Source organism: Lepisosteus platostomus, chromosome 14 (assembly GCF_059453375.1).
Source record: "Lepisosteus platostomus isolate fLepPlt1 chromosome 14, fLepPlt1.hap1, whole genome shotgun sequence".
In the NCBI taxonomy this organism is placed as follows: domain Eukaryota; kingdom Metazoa; phylum Chordata; class Actinopteri; order Semionotiformes; family Lepisosteidae; genus Lepisosteus; species Lepisosteus platostomus.
Window position 1 is genome coordinate 18,421,019 of NC_142624.1, and position 22,675 is coordinate 18,443,693.

Here is a 22,675-nt window from a genome sequence, read left to right on the forward strand (position 1 = left end):
TTGTTGCACTTCATCCAAGAGTGTTTTTCAGTGTACCCTTATGTTTGCCTTCATAACGTATTCTCTGCACCCCCATTTTCTCAATCAACCTGCTTTTCCTGGGAACCTTAAGTTTAGTCCCACCACATAAAAAAAAAATACAGCAAATCCATTCAAATGACACTCAGATGTGACAAACATTTAAGACTTACACTCAGTTTAAATATGTATTTAATTTCAGTTCTCATTACTCCCACAGATATCTGAATATTCTTCATCACATACTAAAGTCTCTACATGCATTAGCTGTAATACTGTTACTAATAAGAAGATTAGGCATTAAAAGTCTTTATTAGTAAATGACACTTATGAATAGCATGTATTAATAAATGTAATTAATGTGAAGTGACTGGAAAGCAGTTTTAGTTACATTTTACAATAATTTTATAAGCGACAGATACATGAAGGTCTGAGGGAAGGACATCAGCATAGGGTAACTGAGCACGCACTTCTGTCCACTGAGATCATGCTATCTACAGTATGCTTTAATTTGAAGTGCAAGGCAAAACGGGCAGGAAGCTAAAAATCAATTGAATGCAAATTTTAACATGGGGTGTGAATCCAGTTTAGTCAACGGTCTGCTAAGAACTCAGCAGATTGTAATTGGGTTGCAGTGCACAGACTGCTCATCACAAATGGAAATGCATGCTTGTGAGTCCAGTGGTGCAAAAGCACAGGTAATGCCTATCAAGCATTGAAGAAATGTGTTCAGGTGAATGATCCCTCCTTTGCTTGGAAAAAAACAGACGAGTGCATGTGTGGTGCCAACCTATAGAACTCTACAGCTGTGCAACCCCTGGTTCTGACAGTGAAGGGTTCTGTAATATTAAGGGGCACTCATTCCGTTAGAAGTCAAGATCAGTGCTAATTGTTACTTAATAGTACTGAATGATCATTTTCATGCCATGTTGAAGCATTTCTTTTTTTAGGAGAAATGCTTCATTCTCCCCCCCCCATCCACAGAGCATGTGGTGTCACCCAATGGGTTGAATAGCATGACACTTTCATCCATATGTCATGGCCTTTTTAGTCAGCAGATATGAGCCCAACTGTGCATTTATGGGATATTTGGATTGATTTCTGAAAGTTTTCCACCCTCCAGGCTTGAGTTAATTAGCGCATCCGTCTTGCAGAATTCTAGACATTGGTAGACTAAGCTTTCTAAAACAAGTGAAGGTGACCCATTGCCCCATAAAGTGATTTTTATATTGTCATTTCAATTTTCCGTCCACTACCTATGTATAAAATGTTATGAGCTCTAGCAAAAGTTGGCGTGCTTGGTTTTTCCCAAGCAACAACTTATGAATGTTAATATTGGAATATTAAAATTCAGTGAATTATTTATTAACAATCAGATAAGGCAATATCTGAAATTAAAGTAATCGATTCTACATTCAAATTACTTATTTGGTTATGAACTCTCAAAGGTTAAAACTTACACATTGGTTTTGTCACTAGTGATTGGTGCGTGCTGGTAATTTGGATTTTTCCTACAAAGATCGTGCTTCTTGTTTTCTATAATTTGATTTGTAAATGTTTTTGGACACTTTGTGCTCATTTTTAATGGAAAGGGTTTAAGGCGTTTGTGTTTACAGGTCAGTTAATGAAACTGTACTTTATAGCATACATCTGATTAATAGCCAGAATCTAGTACTAGATTCTACTGAGTAGAAACGAGTTTTTTCAAAAAGTTTCCAAATATCCAATGAAACACTGGAATCAGTGCTTGCATTGCTGGTCTATGTGTAGGCCCTGAAACTGGAATGGAAGGAGGAGTCAGAGAAGAGCCTTGGAGAGCTGCAGCAGAGACTGAATGAGAAACAGGCTCAGCTGGAAGAGCTGAAAAGCCGAAGTCACGAGGAGATCCACAGGCTGGAGGAGCTGCTGAGCTGCACTTGTTCAGAAAGAGACAGCACTACCCGTGAGTACCTCTTCCTTATGCATAAAATTATCACATTATCATAATTCATAGATCTCCCAGAAGGATGGCAATAATGCATTAAAAATATCTGAAGTCAAAAGACTAGTTGCTTCTTTAACCTCTTGTTGGTGTACCTGTTGAAAAGTACAGTGATTTGCCTGATATACTGGTCTAGAGACTATTTTCAAGTTACAGCACATTTGTACATTTCAGTCCATGGAACAACAAATTAAATGTATCTTAAAGCCTTTTTTTCTGGATGGGGGCGAACTTTCCCTTTTTCGAAAACGGACCACAGACATTTGCTTGTGTGTATATATAGTATGTTCTTCAGTTTTTCCATGGGTTTCCGATACTGTTAGTATCGCACTGTACCCAAAGTGTTGCTGTGTCCAGGTGCGCTGGAGGACTTGGAGAAGAAGCACGGTGCCGCTCTGCGGGAGCTGGAGACGAGGCAGCAGGAGGAGCATGCATCCCATTTGCAGGAGCTGACCACCAGAAACTCGGAGAAAGGACAGCTGCAGCAGCAGGCAAGGGCAGCTTATTTAGAACTTCATAGTTCTGTCCCATTGAAACAGGAGTAGCCTGTTCTCGTAACCTGTCTTTTTAGTGTGACTAGAGCTGATTAACATGAGTTGTAAAATTATTCATAGAATTTCATTTAAATCAGGGGTGGCAAACATTATGCCAGATCTGTCTCACGAACCAAGTATTTGTGGTTTCAAAAGTAGCATTTAAAACTTAGTAGTGAGAGCCTTATTGTGTCATTGAATAAAAATCATGTCTATGACAAGTGGAATTTAAATATTTTTGTAGAAGCGAATGGAAAGCTAGCATACTTGATTTTGACAGGTACATGTTGGAAAAGAACAGTAGCTATAATAGTTTTGTATTGCTTAAAAAATATCGTTCTGCCTTTTCTGTTTGTTGTTCGGTGTCCTTTATAACCTTGCCCTTTGCGAATTTGGTTTCCCCATTTAACAACATGACATCAAAAGGTAGATTGCCTCAATTTTCATGCTAGTGTTGTTGGTCCCTCAGGTGAAGTTTACAGGTGATCGCTAATCCCAAAGCCCATATACTTGCATTTCATCTGTTTTACCTGCAGTTATTGTAACATACACCCATCTTCTTTCCCCCAGAGAATGGAACATTTTGCATAATGAAAGTCAACTTCTATTACTTGATAAGAAAATCAAGAACGCTAAATTGCCAAAATAAGAACACTATGATTTTTAGTGCATTTAACTGTACTTTTACATATTATGTCATGTGGTACTAGTGTACTAAATTTAAGGCAATGCAAATGTTTTTGACTGCTAGTCTTTCATTCCTTTAACTTAGTTTTATAGCCTAGGGAATTGTTTTCCTTATTTGTGTACGTAACGCCCGAAGCACCAGGAATGTTTTGCTGATATATTAAAAATAAGGTAATAAAATCCTTTGAAGGGAAATGCTTTTTGTAGCAAAAATGGTGAAAAAGAGGTATGCTATTAACATTCACGCTTCATTTTAGCTAAAACTCCAAAATCAAGTGTTATAGCGAGTGGTAGATTTATGTAGTTTGCCAAACTGACATTTAGTGAAGATACAATGACTGCTTACTGCATTTCAAAGTTGATTTGCAAAAGTGCAAAACACTATGTAATGGTTTTGCCTAGTATTCAAATCAAATCAGGCCCATCATTACAATGAGTTGGACATCCCCGATTTAAACAATTTGCTTGATTGCCTTTTTTTCTTTTAGATGAATATTTAAATAATTCTTGGATAAGGTAGCTTGATTTTGCAGATGCTGTTCTCCCAGTGCATAAGTTGCTATTAAACCTTTTTCTTTCTTCGGCATGGATTAACAGATGGAGAAGCTCAAGGTAGAATATGATGAGCTGAAGTCCCGCTCGGAGCAAGAAGTGGCCAACCTGTGGTCTCAGCTAGAGAGCATGCGTACCAGCCGGCAGGAACTGGGTGGTAGGTGCTTCTGAATTTGTGATGGTCTCCAACTTGGGAAAATATTCCCTCTTCCCTTTCCTGAGTTGAACAATATTTTTCTAGAGAGACGTTTTAAAATGACACTATCACCACCCCCAACCCCCCCCCTACCCAACAATGTGATGACATTTGATAGATTTTTTTGTTCCGTGTTAATGTCTTATTTTGGAAGCTTTGCTGTTTTAACCATAAACATTACCTTATGGTGAAAGTTTAAACCAAAACTGAATTGCATAGAAGGCATGCAGAATTGGAAGTTAAAACCAATGTGAAACAGGCTAAATTCATTAGGTATTGATTGTTTTGTACACCCCCAGAGCTTAAAGAGCAGCTGTTAGCACGTTCATCCCATGTGGAAGATCTTGAGCGACTCAAGCAGGAGTTCAACCAGCAGCGCCGGGACCTCCAGGCACACAATGAGCTTGAGCTAGAGAACCTGCGGACATACTTTGAGCAAAGACTCCGCTACGCAGAGGAGAGCTACAGGGAAGAAATAGCAATACTGCAGCTCAGGTTGGAGAAAGGAGCCAAGGAGGAATCTTTCCTAGAGACTGGGGATGTCAGGTAGGTTGGGTTTCTGCTTAAACAGTATCTGAAAGCTGTATGTGCACTTCAGCTTTTTTTTGTCTTAGGTTGCCATTTGAAGGTTTATGTATTATAAACACTCAGAAAACATTTTTCAGCGATGAATGTGGCAATGTTTTAGGGTATTATTGTCATACTCTTCAGCAGAGTTCAGAGCATCTCTCTAAATAAAATTTCACTAGCCAGGGAATGCTGATCATGGTCACTTGGTTTGCTTATTCCTGGCATGGCATAGTATTGGAACAAAAACAGGTAACAAATAGGTTAAAAAAATGTCTTGAGTGTCTCCTTAATAAACATTTCAGTAGTGAACAAAAGAGCCCAATTTAGGATAGGTAACGGGTTTATTCCATGCTGAAAAGAAAGGAAATACAACGTTTTGGCCGTGGAGCCTTCTTCAGGTGTGAGAAAGACAGGGTAACAGCAAAGGTTAATTAGCACCGGAGAACAAAAGCTGGAAAAGTGGAGAAGGGAGAGGGGAGAGGCAGAGAGGCCACATGGGAAGTGCAAAGTGGAGAGGGTTGGAGAAAGGTGTGAAGTCCAAAACCTGCATGAGAAAAGACGAGATTACACGAAAATAACTATCATTGAGAGAAGGGGGAGGGTGTGAACCAGGATGAGTTTAGTTTTTGTCGTCTTTCTGCTATGGGAGTTGAGAAACCCTTCTTTGAGAACAGAGACGGAGAGATCAGTGTAATCATGGCCATCTGAGGTGAAATGAGAAACTGGGCTTGGAGAAATCTTTTATCTTCCCAGCCCTAACATGTTCTCTGAAGCAGTCTCCTAGTCTCCTTCCTGTTTCCCCAACATAGATAGCCCGGCGTTTTTTTCAAGAGATGCAGTAAATGAGGTTGCTGGAGATACAGGATGTCGTCTGGGTGATCTGGAATTGACCTGAGGGGCCCTGAATGAGCGTGTTGTTAGATATGTATTTGCAGGTGATGCAAGGAGTTCTGTTGCAGGGGAAGGTGCCTGGTGGGGATGGCTGAGTGTGGTCAAGGGAGCTGTGAACAAGTAGTTTATATAGATTGGGTGGTCATGGGGGAAAAAAGGGGACCGATGGAGGGATCGTCCTGTAAAATGGAGTAGTTGTTAATGATGGTCTTGGGGATAGAAAGGGTGTTAGGGTGGTGGGGAAGCACCAAGGGAATGTGGTTGTGAGACCAGGAGTTCCTGATCGAGTTGATCCGAGGGCTGTTTTTGGCCCAGGAGAGGGCTCTCTCGATAACCTGGGTGGGTTATCCTCGGTTGATGGGGGGGAGAATGCATTTTAAATGCTTGGTTCTAGACAACTATACCGTCACTGCAGAGTCGACGTAGCCTGAGGAACTGTGAAAAAGGGATGAAAAGAGCTGTATAGCAGATAGCTGTGTGAATCTATGGGTTTGTAATAGACCGAGGTAGAGAGTTGTGGATGGTTAATACATAAATATACGTCTAGAAACGGAAGAGTGGTGGAAGATATGTTAACTGTATATTTGAGGGATGGGTGAGAATTAGTAATAATAATAATTGCTTACACTTATATAGCGCTTTTCTGGACACTCCACTCAAGGTGCTTTACAGGTAATGGGGACTCCCCTCCACCACGACCAATGTGCAGCATCCACCTGGATGATGCGACGGCAGCTATAGTGAGCCAGAACGCTCACCACACATCAGCTATCAGTGGGGAGGAGAGCAGAGTAATGAAGCCAATTCATAGAGGGGGATTATGATTGGTAAGGGCCAAAGGGAAATTTGGCCAGGATGCCGGAGTTACACCCCTACTCTTTTCGAGAAACGCCCTTGGATTTTTAATGACCACAGAGAGTCAGGACCTCGGTTTTACGTCTCATCCGAAGGACGGCCCCTGTTTACAGTATAGTGTCCCTGTCGCTATACTGGGGCATTAGGGCCCACATGGACTGCAGGGTGAGTGCCCCCTGCTCGCCCCACTAACACCTCTTCCAGCAGCAACCTTAGTTTTTCTCAGGAGGTCTCCTAGCCAGGTACTGACCAGGCTCACACCTGCTTAGCTTCAGTGGGTTGCCAGTTGTGAGTTGTAGATATGGCTGCTGACTAGTGGATTGTGAATTGATGCAGGAAGTGCTCTAGCTGGTCATTAGAGCATGCAGCAGCACCGACGCGGTCATCTATGTCTCACTTGTAGAGATCAGGGACAAAGCCAGTATAGGAAGCCTAGAAGCATTCTTCTACCCAGCCGATGAACATATTGGCATAGCTAGGTCCCATCCTGGTGCAATATTGGCTATATGTCTGATATATTGAGTAACGGCTTGTAGATTGCTTGTGATTTCAAGAACACTATTGCCTGTTCTTGCCCTTCTCCTGAAGAATGGTTTAGGTTACATACAGTATATGCAACCTTCTGTACCATCTTTAACTTCTGTGTAGGCCTGAATTAAAAACAACCTATAAATGAGCAGAGGTTAATATGTGGTTCTGTGGCTATATAGTAATCCATATAGGTTATCTTTCAATGTTGTGATCTGTGTGTATATATACTGTATAATCTGCCACTTTTCATAGTATGGGGAAATGCCTCTTTGTATAGGAACTAAGGTTTTTGTACAGTATATTGGTATTTTACAAGAAAGTGTATAAGTGGCTATTGCAGGGTTATTCTCCTGAAGGGCTCTACCTTAACCAGCCACATGTGAGTTTTGTTGAGGAAGACAATTGGTTTAGTTAAATTGTAAATGGCCAGTTTGGATCCTTGAGATTCACAGGACTGTATGTATTTTGATTACAAATGATATCTAAATCTCCTTTATGGAATCAATCCCCTGTCTTTATGCAGTTTAAAAATATTTTATATTTGAACATTACAGGTCGTGACTCTTAAGGATCAGGGATTACATTGTTACACACCCCATTTTCAGCAAAACTGTTTTTTTTTAAACTACTGTACATTCAAGTCCATATCTTGTAAATTAATTCTGATAGTCTGCCTTGTTACAGAAACATTTGAAATGCTGTTTAATAAAATGAGAGGTCTTAGCCATTCTAATTTGAAATCTGTCAAGATTGACCATTTTTTCCTTGCTCTACTGAATCTTTTTGGTTGACTTTGAATGTTTCATGTTGCTGCAGTTGCCTGTCTGAAGGAATAGTGGATGAAGAGAGAAGTGACCTCTTAGGGGAAATTACTCAAAAACTGGAAAAGCATAAAGTAAGGAATTTATTTGAAAACCTTATCAAGACCTGTTGCGGTTGTCAGTGCTTTCATGCATGAATTAACATAAAATAAATGATAGGTAATACATGTTATCTTGCAATATGGAAAGCTCACAGTAGTATTTTGTAAGGATGTACAATGTTAGTGAGCAGTGATACTTTATTGCCATGGCTTTATTCCCATTCCTTAATGTAGAAGGGTTTTAATGTTAAATTTGACAAACCTAGAAATTCTGTACTTCTGTACAGCAGAAGAGGATACAAAGTTTCACAAACCTGTACATTTTAGGGCTAAATCATCCAGCTGCACAAAATAGTTACACAAAATAAATAAATGATGCATTATCAGGCTCAGTTGTGGTTTATTCCCTCGAACAGGAGGAGCTGGACTCCCTTCGTCTGCAGCTGGAAGATAAACACAAGCAAGAGCTTGAAAATGTGAAGTCTTACTTGTTACTTCAGTACAAGGAGGACTTATTACAAGTGAAAACTGACCTTGCTGACCGTTATTTCTCGGAGATTGAAGATTTAAAAACAAAACACATTCTGGATCTGGAGCAGTTGCGGGCTAAACTGTCCGACAACCACATCAAAGGTTAGTCATCGACTTTTAATTTGTTATGGTTGGTTTTAAGTCTCTCAATCGGAAACCTAACCTAATTTTGTGGTGACTTCCTGCTATTAAAATGTATCTGAAAGAAAAATCACAGAACTTTCTTTTAATGCCTTGCTGTTTTTAAGTTTAACAAACATTTGTTGTTCTTTGTGATTCTGTTTAACAGTGTTTTGTGTTTGTTGATTTTTTTTTTTTATTAGTGCATTTGGTTTGCAAAAACTTTCCTGTTTCACCATCAAAATATAACCGACTCCTAAAACTAAACTATCTGGTTGTGTTGAGAGCTAACTTTTTGAAAACTTAAAGATTGGTCAATACACAGTTAATTGAACAGTCTGAGTACCATCTTATGAGAGGTTGACCTGTCTTTAGGGATGCATGTTGGTGCACATTTGTTTTGCAGTCTGCATTGTCCAATAAATTAACTGAGTCTGAAGAACCAATTGCATAACTTCACAGTCCATCACCACAAACCTGTGGTAGCTGTTTGTATGCGTGTACTCAACATAGTGGTGAACACAATAGCTGTTTAATCGCTTGATGAATTACCTGACTTGAATACATCATACAATCGGCATCAAACATGACCTTAGATCTTCTGTTTTCATAAATTTTAAAAAGGATACATTGGGTTGGTACATAATAAACTTTACTTTATACTCTTTAAATGTTTATCTTGAATCTGGTGTTTCAGTATTATTGGTTTGCACGCACAGAGGTACATTTCCATTGACCGTTGGTCTTTTCCCTGCAGAAATAACAAAGCTGCGTCTTCAGAGTGCCCAGGATGTAGCTCGGCAGGTAGAGGCAGAGGTGGCACAGCGGGTTCGTGCTCTTAATGAAGAACACTCTGTCAGCCTTGCACACCTTAATTTGGAGAGGGAGCAAGTTCAGCAACTGGAAAGGCAGATTGCCCTTCTGAAGGAAGAACATGTTGAAAACCTGAAGAGTGTTGGTGAAAAATATAAGGAACTTCAAAAACAAGCTGTAGAGCAGGTAATTGTATGGAGCATTATTGAGTGTCCCAGCTGTCACACTTGGACCTCCCCATTGATCTTAACGAGGTTTCATGACACACTCTCTCAGATCTGTAACATTTTGTTGGATGTTCACCGACCAATATACATGCTCAGTCCAGCCTCCAACATGTTGCAAAAATGCATTTCTTTTGTTCTTGATTTTCACCAGTCTTGAAAATGTTGCTTCATCACTTGTGCCAATCAACTATCATTAAGAAGGTGATGAAGTATTTATGCAAGTCACTTTTCAGTCATGAGCAAATTCCAAAAACGCATCATTGTTTAACTTCAATTTCTTTTATGATCTTGAAGCTGGCTTGAATGATCAAAGCAAACATTGTATCATGGCCTATTGCAACTTTCAAATGCTGGTATGAAAACCTCATTTGCTTATCTGTGTGGATTTGTATGTTACATTATAGGTGTAAAATGAATAATGTTTCTGATTAATGCTATTAAGTATGCCCTATGTAGGAGCTACTAGTCAATGGGGACAGCTTTCAGAGCAACAATGCTTTGTGGGGATGGTAGTTCTCAGAGTTTTTCTCATATTTGTAGCACACTGTCCCCTCCCCTTACACAAATCGCCATCACAAGCACATTATTAAGAACAACCTATAATATTTTATTTAAATTTCCTGCTAATTGTCATTGCCACCTTACTCTGTTGGGAACTGATAACCACAAAACATGGAGCTCTTGCTAATTTGGTTTCAGATGTTCTGCTTTTGTCAAAAAACACTTGTACTACACTATTCCTACTTCTAGAGTTTAAGAGCATGGATTCTGTCTTGTTTTTATACCAGATGTGCACTTTGAGACATAGATTACTCTGCAAAACTAATAATTTATTATTCTTCTCATGTGTAACTTTTCTCCAAAATGCTGTGGCACACCATCAGCTTGGCACACTGATGGCCCTTCTTTGTGCTATAGCACACCAGTTGAGAAATGCTGCTCTGTGGTAGTGAGCTGGGGTTCATGGATATAAATTGTTTACTGTGGTTAATGGTTTTTAATTAAAAAGGTTAAGCAGGATTCTCTGGAGGAGCTCCAGCGCAAGGTGGAAGAGGCCAGGAGAGAGGAAGGTGAGATGGCGACGAGGCAGTTCTTGGGGCAGAAGGAGGAAGAGCTGCAGTGCCAGAGGGAGGAGCTGCAGGCTCAGGCGGAGGAGCGTCTCGTTGCTCTCGGAGAAGAGTTGGAATGCCTGTGGAAGGAAGAGAGAGAGGCCTTGAGGAAGGAGCTTCAGACCAGAGAGGAAGAGGCGAACCGCTTGGAAGAGCAGCTTGAGGAAGAGCACAGGCAACTGCAGCATCTCCATCACAGCCTGGAGACTGAGCAGAATCCCCATATCCTTGCTGTCCGGCACAAGATCCAAGCACAGTATGACAGTGAGCTCAGCACTGCCAGAGCGATGATGGCAGAGGAGCTCGGAGAACTGAATGCTGCCCTGCAGGAGCAGACAGAAGCCAGGTTGCAGGAGGCACAGAGCAAGTAAGATCATGGCAGAACCACTGCTGTGCGGTGTTTTTATAGTACGGTAGTATTCGACCTGCTAAGTTTTTATGGTCTAAACCAAAGTAGATTTAAATTTCTGTTTCAGATCCAACAGGTTTCCCTAAATGCCTTTGTTGTGTTTCAAAGTATTTTTGTTGGAGAACAAATTCTTTAATATGAAATTTAACAGTTAACCAAAATAAGAACTGTCTGGTACAGCAGTCAAACAATCTGATGTACTATAGACTAGCCAATAGCCATATCACCCTGCAGCTCACACCTGGCAACCCACTGAAGCTAAGCAGGTGTGAGCCTGGTCAGTATCTGGATGGGAGACCTCCTGGGAAAAGCTAAGGTTACTGCTGGAAGAGGTGTTAGTGGGACCAGCAGGGAGCACTAACCCTGGGGTCTGTGTGGGTCCTAATGCCCCAGTATAGTGACGGGGACACTGTAAAGGCAACGTCCTGACTCTGTATAGTCAGAGTTTTTCTTTAAAAGAGTAGGGATGTTACCCTGGCGTCCTGGTTAAATTTCCCATTGGCCTTTACCAGTCATGGCTTCCTAAAAATCCCCATCTATGAATTGGCTTCATCACTCTTCTTCTCCCCACTGATCACTGATGTGTTGTGAGCGTTCTGGCACTATATGGCTGCCATTGCATCATCCAGATGGGGGCTGCACATTGGTGGTGGAGGGGGTTCCCCATTACCTGTATAAGTGTAAGGAATTATTATTATTAGGCTGGTTTTCACCTGTGAATTGCCTTTGCAGAGTATCTTTTTTAGTACTGTTTTCATATTCTTGTCTGTAGGTTCCAGGAAAAGGAAAATCAACTGAGAGAAGAGTTTGCCCTTAAACAGGAGGCTGTTCTTAATGAGCTGAAGTTTAAGCATGTACAAGACCTAGAAGCACAAAAGTCATCACTGCAAGAACATTTTTGTAACCAGTTAGAGGAGCTAAAGAATGCACATCAGCTTCAGAAGGACTTGAAAGAGAGGCATCAGGCAGAGCTTGAGGCTTTAGAGGCAGAGCTGCTGGCCAAACACAAGGCTGAGAAGGACGAGCTGGAGGCCAGGATGTTGTCCAACATGGACACTTTGGAGTCCACTTACTTGGCAGAGATTCAGTGCATCCGGAATGAAAAAGAGCAGGTTCTCCAGGACCTGAAGACTCACTTTGCCGAGAGTGAGCGGGAGAGAGAGAAGGACCACACTGTAGAGCTGGAGAGGCTGAGAGCAGAACACCAGGTGCAGCTGACATCTGCCACAGAAGAGCTGAGGAAGGAGCTGGCTCAGGTTCACATAGACAAATTCAAAGCTATGGCAGCTGAGCTGGAAGAAGCTCACAAGGTAACTTTTTTCATTGACTGTACATTTATTACACTATATACATCTTAAACCGTCTTTGTGATTTTTTCAGGAGAGGAATATGTAAATTAATTTCTCTCTCCTACTAACTAATGCAAGATGTCTTGTACATAAAACCTTACTTAAGTTCTATAATAGAATTGGCGTTCTACAATACTTGTTTGATATGTAAATAACATACTGTAGTGTGAACTCTTTCCATGGTTGAGTAAACTTCACCTCCTGCATCCTCTGAATATCTTGCACTTTTTTTGCAAAAATTGTGCAGGTTTTGATAAGTTTGATTACTGCTCAGTACAGTGTTGGGTCTCCTATGTTTAATTTATTTTCTGTAAATTTAAGAATGCTATATTGCATATTTGATTTTATGCAATAGCTAAGAACAGGTTGTTTCAGAGTTGGTTACATAAAGATTTGCATAATGGCACCATTACCCAAGTTGGAAAATCGGTGCAAGTGTTATGAATTTGTTTTACTGTGTAAATATAGTATTAATACAGAATAGGAGGACATGACCGAAAGCCTCACACTATTCTATGAAAAATAAGCACTTTTAACCATACAAAAAAGTACTAAGACCACATATTCAATATTTTGTTGAGGCATAATCACTTTTTTTTTGTACTAACATAACAGTGGAACAGTTTGTACTATACAGTATCTAGTTACTTGAAAATCTCTAATATAACAAGTACTACAAATATAAGCTAGTTGCTCAGGGAAAAGTGTTAATAGCCCAGGTTTGACTTAAAATATACATTTTTAGATTTAGTTGAAATCTGATTACTAGAGTTTTTTTTTTTTACAGTGCCAGATGCTATGTTAAACAGCTCTCTAAACATGTCTTAATTGACTGGTAAAAGTATCCCCTTTAAACTTGATGCAATATGTTTTATGAAATAGGGCTTTTAAGTCTTCTGAAAGATGAGGAAATGTCATTCAGCACTTTCATACATGTATTCATCTTTCTAGAAAATGTTTTTAACTAATGTTCTGTTACCATACAGATGGCTTTCAAGATATTTTTCTATTTAACATCTCGTTTAAAAAGTAACTGTTCCTTGATAAGTTAACTCACATTTTTTCTGATAGAGTGAGGTTTTCTTTTCACAATCAGGTTTTCAGTATGGTAATGTTTCAACCCCATTAGTACAGTAGCTCTGCCTTCAGAATATTTGCTCCTTTTTTAATTAGAAGGTGGATTAAGAAGATTAGATGTCAGTCTGAATCTAAAGCTCTTAACATGGTTATTTCTAATTCAATTATGAAATAATTGAATAAAACATTAACCTAGTCAGAAGCTTGAAAAGAGTGTTTAAGGTTCAAGAACAGCTTATGATGCTTTTTGGAATTGAGGTCAATTTTGTTTAGTGTGACTAAGCAAGCTCATCAAATTTGTGGGGTACAGACGTTAAATGGTAACTCTCCAAACATACTAATTAACAAGTCAGTTTACACGATTTAAAGTTTGTACTGTTTTTATGCTAATGGATAGCTTTATTTTTCTTTTTTAATTTTATGTGATATGTCCTGATTTCTGGGCTTGCTTTTGGCCAAGGCCAATGATACAATATGACCCCATTACACCCCTTATAGATGACTTGTGTGGCCTACAGCTGTGATGGTTGACCAGACTGGGTCTTGTAGACCTTTTGAAGTTGTAAGATTTTTTGCTGTGATGACACATTTTTCCAATTTCTAGTGGACTGTTATTTAGTCTAGCCCGTAATGCAAAGACGCTAGACTTAAGAGGTTGTGATGCCCATTACTTTAGAGTTAGATATTCTTAACTGTGAATGCAAAACCCTAAAATAGTCCTGTAAGAATTCGATCTCTTCCTTGACTACATGTGTTGCCAGGTGTTGGACCCTTATCCAGGTCTTCTGTGTTTGTGCAGGCAGAGCTGGCCACAGCCCTGAGCCATCAGCAGCAGTGCCTGGAGGCAGAGAGGGGCCGAACTCTGGAGGCACTGCGAGAGGAGGTGCAGGCATTGGAGGAGCAGCACAGCAAGGCCCTGCAGGAGCTCAGTGAGCTGCACAGCCTGGAGAGATGCCGCCATGAGCAGCATCTTGCACATCAGCTAGCTCAAGACATCGACACGCTGAAGGCTCACCATGAGCTGCAGCTCCAGGTCACTTGGGGTGGAGTGTGGGCTTGGGAGGTTGGGGGCCATTCAGTAGACTGCTTTCTAAGATGCATTTTGTAGGGAACCATAAACTGCTACATCGCTTAATATGATGCATAATTTGAAGTGCTTCAAACTATAGTTTTAATGTTATTTTAGTGTGACTGCAAAGTAAGTTACTGGGGTTAGAGTCCCATTACTAATAAGGTGAATTAAGTTCTTAATTCTGATTGTCACTATTGAAAATAAGTTCTAAAATGGATTGTATAAATGGAGGTAGTTCCAAGGCAACTTAAAGTAGTTACAAAATGTCTGGACATACTGTAGGTGATGGTAGAATGTGAAAATCTGGGATTTTGTAGATTTTATAGATTTTCAAAGACTTCTGAATCTTTCTCTGGTGTTCTTGCATTGTATAGTACAGTATATCCAGGAAACCCTAGCTGGGAAAAGTTGAAATCACAAGATTTTTTTTCCCCACATCCATTTTATTTTCTTGATCCAGCATAAAAAGGAGAGGGACAGTTCATTCTCCCAAAAGGGTTATTTGATTATTTTCCATTTTTCACATTGCAAGACCCCCTGTATCTGTAGCAGAATAAGTACATAATGGAAAAATGTATGCAGCTGTAATTAATTGTATACGCTGTACCAAGTGCCCTTGGTAAGTTAAAGGAGTCATAGCTGTGCAAACTAAGGACATTTGTTGACAAAGGCTGGTCACAGTGTAGCAAGACTTGGTCTGTTGTGTAATATACAATTTTGGTCCTGTAATGTCATAGCACTCAAAAATAATGATTTTATCTAAACTCGGCAACAGTGACATTACTGACTGACCACATCTGGTGTCTGTTGAGTGTTTTTACTATGTAAAAATCGTGTAAGTTGTTAAAATGGCTCAATTGGTTGTTTTAATACTTTTTTTACAATTACAAGACAGTGGTGTTTTTGATACTTGGTGTGTAATTGTAATTATTTCACGAGCATCAAATGTAACATCAAATTATAACTGCAGCAAATTTCAATCAGGAAAAATAGCAATCTTTTCTAACAGTTGCACAGACATTTGTAAGTCATTTGTTCAATAAAATTAATTGCACTGATTAACATTTGACATCGGCAAGGGGTTTACAATTAATATTGTCTAATAGTGTGTGCACCACTGGAAGCAATATGAGCTCTACATTGTGAACTGCTTTGCACCAGGGTGCAGATGTCTTGTTCCATTGCTCTCCTGGAGCCTGCTGGATTGTTACATCAGGACCAGCCCACAGGAAGGGCAGCAAGTGTGATCCAGGTACTTGGATCAGTTTAGTGCTGTGGAGTCAGATTATAGATAGATAGATATTACTTTATTAATCCCGTAGGGAAATTGATGTTAAAGCAGTCCAGCCCAAGACAAGCAAGACAGACATCAGAATAGTTATAAAACAAAAGACAAACAAGATAAATAATAGTTACTTGATATTCCTACCTGTACCAACACACTTTGACCTCCTCATTGACTGGTCAGTTGTACACATTTACCAAATTGTTCTGCCCATCTCCTATCATTCCAAAACTCTTTGACTCACTGCTAAAGAGGACTTGGTTCTGCATTGAGTGATAGTGTGCAAATAGTCTAACCTCCAACCCAATGAAGGCATTACTCATTGGGCAGCATAGTGATTTTTTCTGTGGCTTTTCATTTTTGATTTTCATCAGGTTAGATCTGATCGGGTTTGATTTAATCAAGTTAACTATGCATCCAATCATATTTCATTATTTATACAACAGTCACTTGAGTGTTGTGTTCGGTCATGAATGATCAAGTCATGCTTAACACATTCTTGTTAGTTTTAAAAAACATCCATGCATAGGTGCTTTTGTTTGTAGCTTGTGACTTTTTTTGTGTGCTAGAGATTGGTGTAAAACTTTAGGAAAAAGTGTTTAAGGAATTCAAAACCCCAGGATGTTAGTTACTTTACACTAAAATGTTACACTAAAAGCTACAAAAATGACTTGACCGAGTGGATAAATCAATAAGTAAAATTGATCATAACCTCCAGCTTGTAAAGAATTCTGCAAGGAATATACAGTACCTGAGCATAGTATAGTCACGCAAAGTGTTGCTCTGGCACAGCTTTGGTGAAAAGAATAATTCAGGCACACTTGGTTAAACAAATATTAACAATGACGGTGGCACTTAACATACAACACAGTTAGTGTTATTTTTCAAGTTTTAAAGACAAGGCATTTCAGAGACCTATGTCTAGGTCACCCATAAAACCCCTACCAAGTATTTGGCTCCTAAACAATGCCTACAGAGGCCTTCTAAATTAAGTAGAATACAATCTATAATTAAATCTTTCTCTAACCCAGATAATATAAAATAAATGGAAGCCTATTTCCCTATTCTGAAATGTACCGAGAGACTGTTTTAAACCATGGGATTCTTCACTCAGGAACTCAGTTTCCTAAAAGCTACAGAATGGCAAGCTCTCTTAGAAAGATTCCAATACTTTGGCTCCAATCATTTTTGGATGATTATAAAGAAGGGACTCTCACCAGGCACTAGCTTCGAGTTTCATCTGTCTGTCTCTTTCTGGAATGCTAATTAACTCTTAATCATTTACCCAGAATTTAATGAACTATGGTAAACCAGAAGATTCTTTTGATCAGTGTGTCTCTCACCCATCAAAACTAAGTAAACATCCCTTGAATTGAAGCTCTAGAAAGTGGAAATATTGTCCCTAGTTAGGTATTATACTAGTTAGTAGTTAGGCATTGCCTGTTGGGAATAGATGCCTAGAGAGACCTACCACCGCCTGTAACAATATTTTACATTCCTTTCTTTCTCTTCAGCTCCAGGACCGCTCTGCTTGCTCTTTAGCCATGTTCCAGTGTAGCAGTTGGGGGTTTAGAAACTCATGAGTTGTTTTTTTTTTCAGGAGCTCTCCAGTACCTCGGCAGGGGAACTAGAGAGGGTGAAAAGGCAGCTGGAGGAGGAGATGACAAGACGGCAACAGCAGTTCCAGGAGGAGATGGAGCTGCTCAAGTGCCAGTCAGAAGTACTGTTGGAGCAACAGATCACCCAGATCAAGGTCTGCCAAGCAACATGTAGAGAGGAATATATCACTTAATTACATTTGTACCACGGTAGCAGTAGGAGGCCAATTTATTTTGTGTAGGTGAATGTTAAATGGGAAATTCCTTTTCCACAACCATTGTACTACAGCCAGTTAAACTGTATTCCTGCCCGCTTGGTAGTAGCAGATGTTACTGGGCAGAAATCCTTCAGAAAGTCTTTGGTGTCAGTTGTCTAGGTCACAGTTGCTTCCTGTTGGTGGTACTGCTGGAATAGCAACATTATGTGGGATAGGCCTTAATGATTTCATTTTGTGCTGTTCTTGCTAATGTTCTTAGAGCTTGCTCCATCTTCTTTGTGTGCTTAGTCTTGGCACCATACAATATCATTAAAACCAATTACCTGTTGCGTTTACCTTAACTTTGTAAGTGTAAATGTGTAAGCACTAATTTTTTGCCATAAGTTGAAAATTCAGCAGTTTTTTTGTGCTTGACAAGCAACAAGGTTAAAGGAAATGTAATTTTTGTCTTGTTAAAAAAACAACCAAAGCTAATGTATTCTGAAGCTCTTTCTGTCAGTGTGTGGACTGTTTTAAATAGAAATTGATAATACAAGCAAAAGAATCTCAAATTTAAACGTTTTCTGACCTTGTAAAAGTTTAAGTAGAGCTCCACAAGGTTTATCAGATGTAGTTTTGTCCCAGCATATAAATTCATTCATGGAATTGACATCTTTGGCTATAGTTAGAAGGGTCTATGGCAGCCTAGCCCCCTTTTGATAATTTCATGATTCATGTGTGAAAATAAAACTGCGAATCATCTTTATGGGTGTTTATGATGATCGTTTTTGTATACAGTTTCAGCTACACTCAAAAGAACTTCAGGGTTGAGTGTTTTCTTAGAATTCACATTGTTTAATTTTCATTCTTATTGAATTCACAGGAGGAGTTTGAAGATGAGAAGAGAGCTGCTCTTGAACAGCAGAGTGTGAAATTGCTCGAAGCGCATGAGCAGAGAGACAAGGATCACAGAGGGGAAAGGGACCAGCTCACAACTAAGCTCCAGAAGCAGGCTGCTGTGATTATACAAGTAATGGCTGAAATAAATCTTAATGGCTTCTTTTAAGTTACATGGTTTTGAGGCATTAGTCATCTTTTGCTAGTCTTTTGTTGTTCAGTTGTAGGCCACAGGTGCATGCACAGTGGAACCTTCTCATATGACAGATACCGGAGACCTGTTCTTTCACTGTTGGAAAGAGCAGTGATTCTGTAGCATAAATGTAGCACAAAGATTAGGGCAGTTCAATAAATAATGGATGTGCTTTATAAATCCTCTTATTTCTTTTCAAATTTGAATGATAGAATTGCTGTTTACTTTTAAAAGGTATACTGACATTTTCTAACACTACTAGCTTCTACATGATATTGTACGTAACTGTAGCTGCTGTCTGTAGCCCAAGTCACATTTAGTTAAAACAGTGAAAGGCACTAAGAGCTTCATAGTAATATTAATAAGGAATATTTCCCACAGTTTTATAAGTGTTTTTTTTCTTGGTTTTGAGAGCATCTTTGTTTCACTCTCTGGTTCCTCAGACAAGTTCAGACACGCTTTTTGGAGAGACCTACAGTAATTGTCAGATGTGCACTCGTGCTTGGCATGGAAAGTTTATGGGCTGTGGACAAGGACTGAAATAGAGCATATAGTAACTTTGGTTTGGTAGACCAAATGTATAAACGTTTCACATCATTTAGAAATAGTTGCTATACTATCATAGCTGTATATTAATAGTTGCTAGATGTTAAGCAAATAAAAAGATAAGCTGGTTGAGATGTTCTTTGGTTATTGGATATATAGATTTTTTTTTTTAGTTGAAAGAAATCACTGGAATTATTTCTAGTTTATCTACATATCCTTGTTTGTACTGTTGCTTACACTTTCTTTTCAGAGAACTGTGAATGTGCTAATCCTTTTACTAAAGATTTATCCACTGACAATGCAATTTATCATCTTTACACTCAGGTCTTATTAACATGACATCTGCTTAATATGCAAAGGAAGAATGTGATAAGTTTATTCCATGCTGAAAAGAGAAGAGAGAGAACGCAACGTTTTGGCTGTGAAGCCTTCTTCAGGTGACCTTACATCTGAAGAAAGCATCACAGGGGAAACGTTGTGTTTTCTCTTCTCTTTTCAGCATGGAATAAACCTATTACTTCTTCCTTTGCAGACTGCGCATGCTGACGCAGCTACCCACCTGATCTGCTTAATATGGGTAATCTGTAGCAGGTAATGCTTGACTAAATTCCCAAGGCAAGCTAAAATCTTTTGTTCCCTATGCTTCATATTGAAAAGAAATAATCCAGAGTCTGTGCCCTCTGCCCCGTGTTTTAATTTGTTGCGGAGTATGTCACAGCATTTGTAAATGGGTTTTTCCTTAATGCTGTCAACTCAAAAAGCAGAACTGTGCAAAGAATAGCAGGAGATTGTTTGGCTGACTGTACCGCCTTCTCTCTAGTGTAATCTAGTGCCAGCCGGGAAGCTTGTTCCCCCCTCTCCATTGTCATGGCAACATTGTGGCAATAAACAGCAAGTTAGTCAGGTGTGATTTGTCAGACAGGGTGGTTACCAGAATTTAAAACTGTTTTTTGTTTTTCGAAAACTTTGCTAAAATTCAAAGCAATGGTCATGCCAGTTCCGGACAGACATTGTTGGCAAGGATCTTACAAATGCTGTGAACAGAATATTCCTCTGGGAGCTGCTTTTTTTCCAGGCTTGTTTTGAAAAAAGAACGGCTTTTTTTCTTACTGCTGCAATGGTTGTCCGAGGGTTTTCAGAAATTGTTGTATTCCTTCGCGGAAAGACGCCCACATAACTTTGACGCAGATTGCAGGAGCTTTATTTTTGTGCTTGAAACTGAAAGAGGCAGATGGAAATCGTAACTGAGTTCGCCAGCCTGTTTAATCCCTAGAAAATGGGTCTACTGGGGTAGACCGAGCTTCACTAGACTGATGCCTTGAATAAGGACACTGTGGGTTGTGCAGCTTAAAAATGGCAACTTGTAATATTTTGGCGCGGGACTCTGATACCAGAAATCAGCAGTAAAGGTGTGATGACGGGCTTCTTGTCCTTGGCCTCTCTTTTGTCTCTGCCCCAGCTGCAAGAAGAGGTGGCTGTGCTGCAGAAGGAGATGGAGGCGAAAGACTCGGAGCTGGAGACCCTCTTGCAGCGCCGGGAGCGGGAAAACAAGGAGGGGGATAACCTGGTGGCCATGCTGAGGGCTGACCTGAGCTGCGTCACAGAGCAACGGTAAAGGACAGGGAGATGCCACGTGGAGGGCCTACAACCTGATTGCTGAAGTGTGGCCTGCTGCTAATGGTTACCCATGAAGGCAAAAGGCTTGTTTTTTGGTAGTTTTACATTAATGAAAAATACTTGGAGATGTATAGAAAGATATTGCTGTGAGTGAAGGGTATAAAGTTAGTGTTTTGGTATGCTAAAGGCTTGGATTTTTATCTCCATTTAAGGAATAACCTACAAGATGCCAATGAGCGAGTATTGAAGCTGTTGCTGGAAGTAGTGAAGAACGCTATTGCCACTGAAGACCTCATCAGCAGAAAGATTGCAATGTGCATGGGCCACGGTGACGAGCTGGCAGAGGAAAGTCAGGCTGAGAAAGCTGGAGCCGCCTGGTCTCAGTGGGGGACCAGAGACATGCAAGAGAAAGGTTTGGTTTGCTTGAGATTAAACCAGAATACAAACCTGATTAAAACCTGATATACTGTAATTACATTAACGTAATAATTGTATTGTCTATAATACTGTTGTTTTTAGTCTCAGTTGCATGAATAAAGTTCTGTACAGCTATTTCTAAGGGCAGAGCTACAGTGAGCTGGAATTTGTAAACCCAGTTGAAAATCAGGAGACACTTTAATCCTGACAGTGACCTAGTTATCGGATTTTAGACCAGTTGTTACCTGGTGACATGAGACTGAACAAAGGATTGATTGTGATACTGTTGCTCAGCATTGTCCTGATCCTCCCTTAGGTGAAGCGGAGAGTGTTGTTGGTGAGATGAGGGCTAATTCAAGCCTGTGGTCAGCACTGACAGATGAGGGCTGTGAGCTGTCTCAGCGCTTGTCTGAGAGCATCTTTACTGGCCCAGAACTTGATCGGGAGAACGAAGAAGTGGTCCTGGAAGTATGTCATCGTATACACTCGGCAGTAGAAAAACTCTTGGACTTAGTTGCCGAGTCCCACAGACAGGTACAACCATGGAATATCGCTCATAACATGTTATATTTTAAGGATTCATTCAGTGTATGTGTATGTTCAGTGCTTCATGTTATTTTAGCACTTGCTGGAGGGAAATATGTAAAATTTAAGGTTTCACATAGAGTTCTTCTAGGTTATTTTGTCTGAGTTGATTGTAAGCAGTGAGATATTGGTAGTTTGCATGTTTCTTTCTCTGCGCTCTTTGCTTTTCATGCCTTACTTGGTTTCACTTAAAATTGTCTACAACCCAAGGTGAATGTAAATATAGCGTCAAACTCCCAAACTGTTTTTCTAGGTTAATTTCCCTTCCTGATTTCATTACATTCATACTGTATTTTTTTTAATTGGGATTTTAAATTTATTAATGAGTTGCATCATTACCTCTTCACATGTAAATCTTAACTTTTAAATTTAAAACCAAAGAAACAGAAGCATAGACTTTGCCACTCTCATTCAAATATTTGGCTGAAGAGCTATGCTGCAGTAGCCCAGGTGCAGCGATGGGGCTGGGCTTTGTGTCTTGATGGGAGTTGTGTGCTGTGCTGTGCAGCTGGAGCAGACCCAGGGTGTTCAGGCCCACCTGGAGCAGGAGTTCAGTCAAGGCCAGGAGGACACTGCCCAGCTAGTCACCCATCATCAGAGAGTGCTGCAAGAGCTGCAGCAGGAGGCTGCGCTCAAGAACCAACTGGAGCTAGAGCTGCATAAAGCAGAAGGTGAGAGATCTAAAAGGGCCTTTCACCTGTTTTCTCACTGTCAAAACAGAAGCTTAATCTCAGTTCTGTTTGCATGTGTGGTTTCTCAGACCTGCTGTGTAAGAGGTTGCTTTTGATTTTAATCAAACCGTGGTTCTGTAGGAGACAATTTAACATCGAAGTAGTTCAATCAGGTTTAATTGCTGATAAAGACGAGATCATTTTTTGGGGGTTAAAGATGTTTTGTGGAATGCTGCAGAACAGCTGTTTTGTATATGACAATGTGTTCTGTCCTTCAAACCAGTCT

At 39.9% G+C, this 22,675-nt stretch overlaps 1 protein-coding gene across 1 annotated transcript in view; it reads left to right on the forward strand.

Annotated features, from left to right (window-relative positions):
* pcnt (pericentrin) overlaps positions 1-22,675 on the forward strand; it is a 73,518-nt gene that overhangs the window by 18,047 nt on the left and 32,796 nt on the right. Inside the window, exons 12-27 of the mRNA XM_088607322.1 lie at positions 1,789-1,960; positions 2,357-2,490; positions 3,817-3,928; positions 4,267-4,513; positions 7,631-7,709; positions 8,093-8,309; positions 9,085-9,326; positions 10,377-10,843; positions 11,658-12,195; positions 14,111-14,344; positions 17,269-17,421; positions 18,347-18,493; positions 20,559-20,710; positions 20,929-21,128; positions 21,450-21,667; positions 22,227-22,389. Of these exons, the coding sequence (XP_088463448.1) occupies positions 1,789-1,960; positions 2,357-2,490; positions 3,817-3,928; positions 4,267-4,513; positions 7,631-7,709; positions 8,093-8,309; positions 9,085-9,326; positions 10,377-10,843; positions 11,658-12,195; positions 14,111-14,344; positions 17,269-17,421; positions 18,347-18,493; positions 20,559-20,710; positions 20,929-21,128; positions 21,450-21,667; positions 22,227-22,389 (3,475 nt within the window). The remainder of the gene's footprint in view (positions 1-1,788; positions 1,961-2,356; positions 2,491-3,816; positions 3,929-4,266; positions 4,514-7,630; positions 7,710-8,092; positions 8,310-9,084; positions 9,327-10,376; positions 10,844-11,657; positions 12,196-14,110; positions 14,345-17,268; positions 17,422-18,346; positions 18,494-20,558; positions 20,711-20,928; positions 21,129-21,449; positions 21,668-22,226; positions 22,390-22,675) is intronic.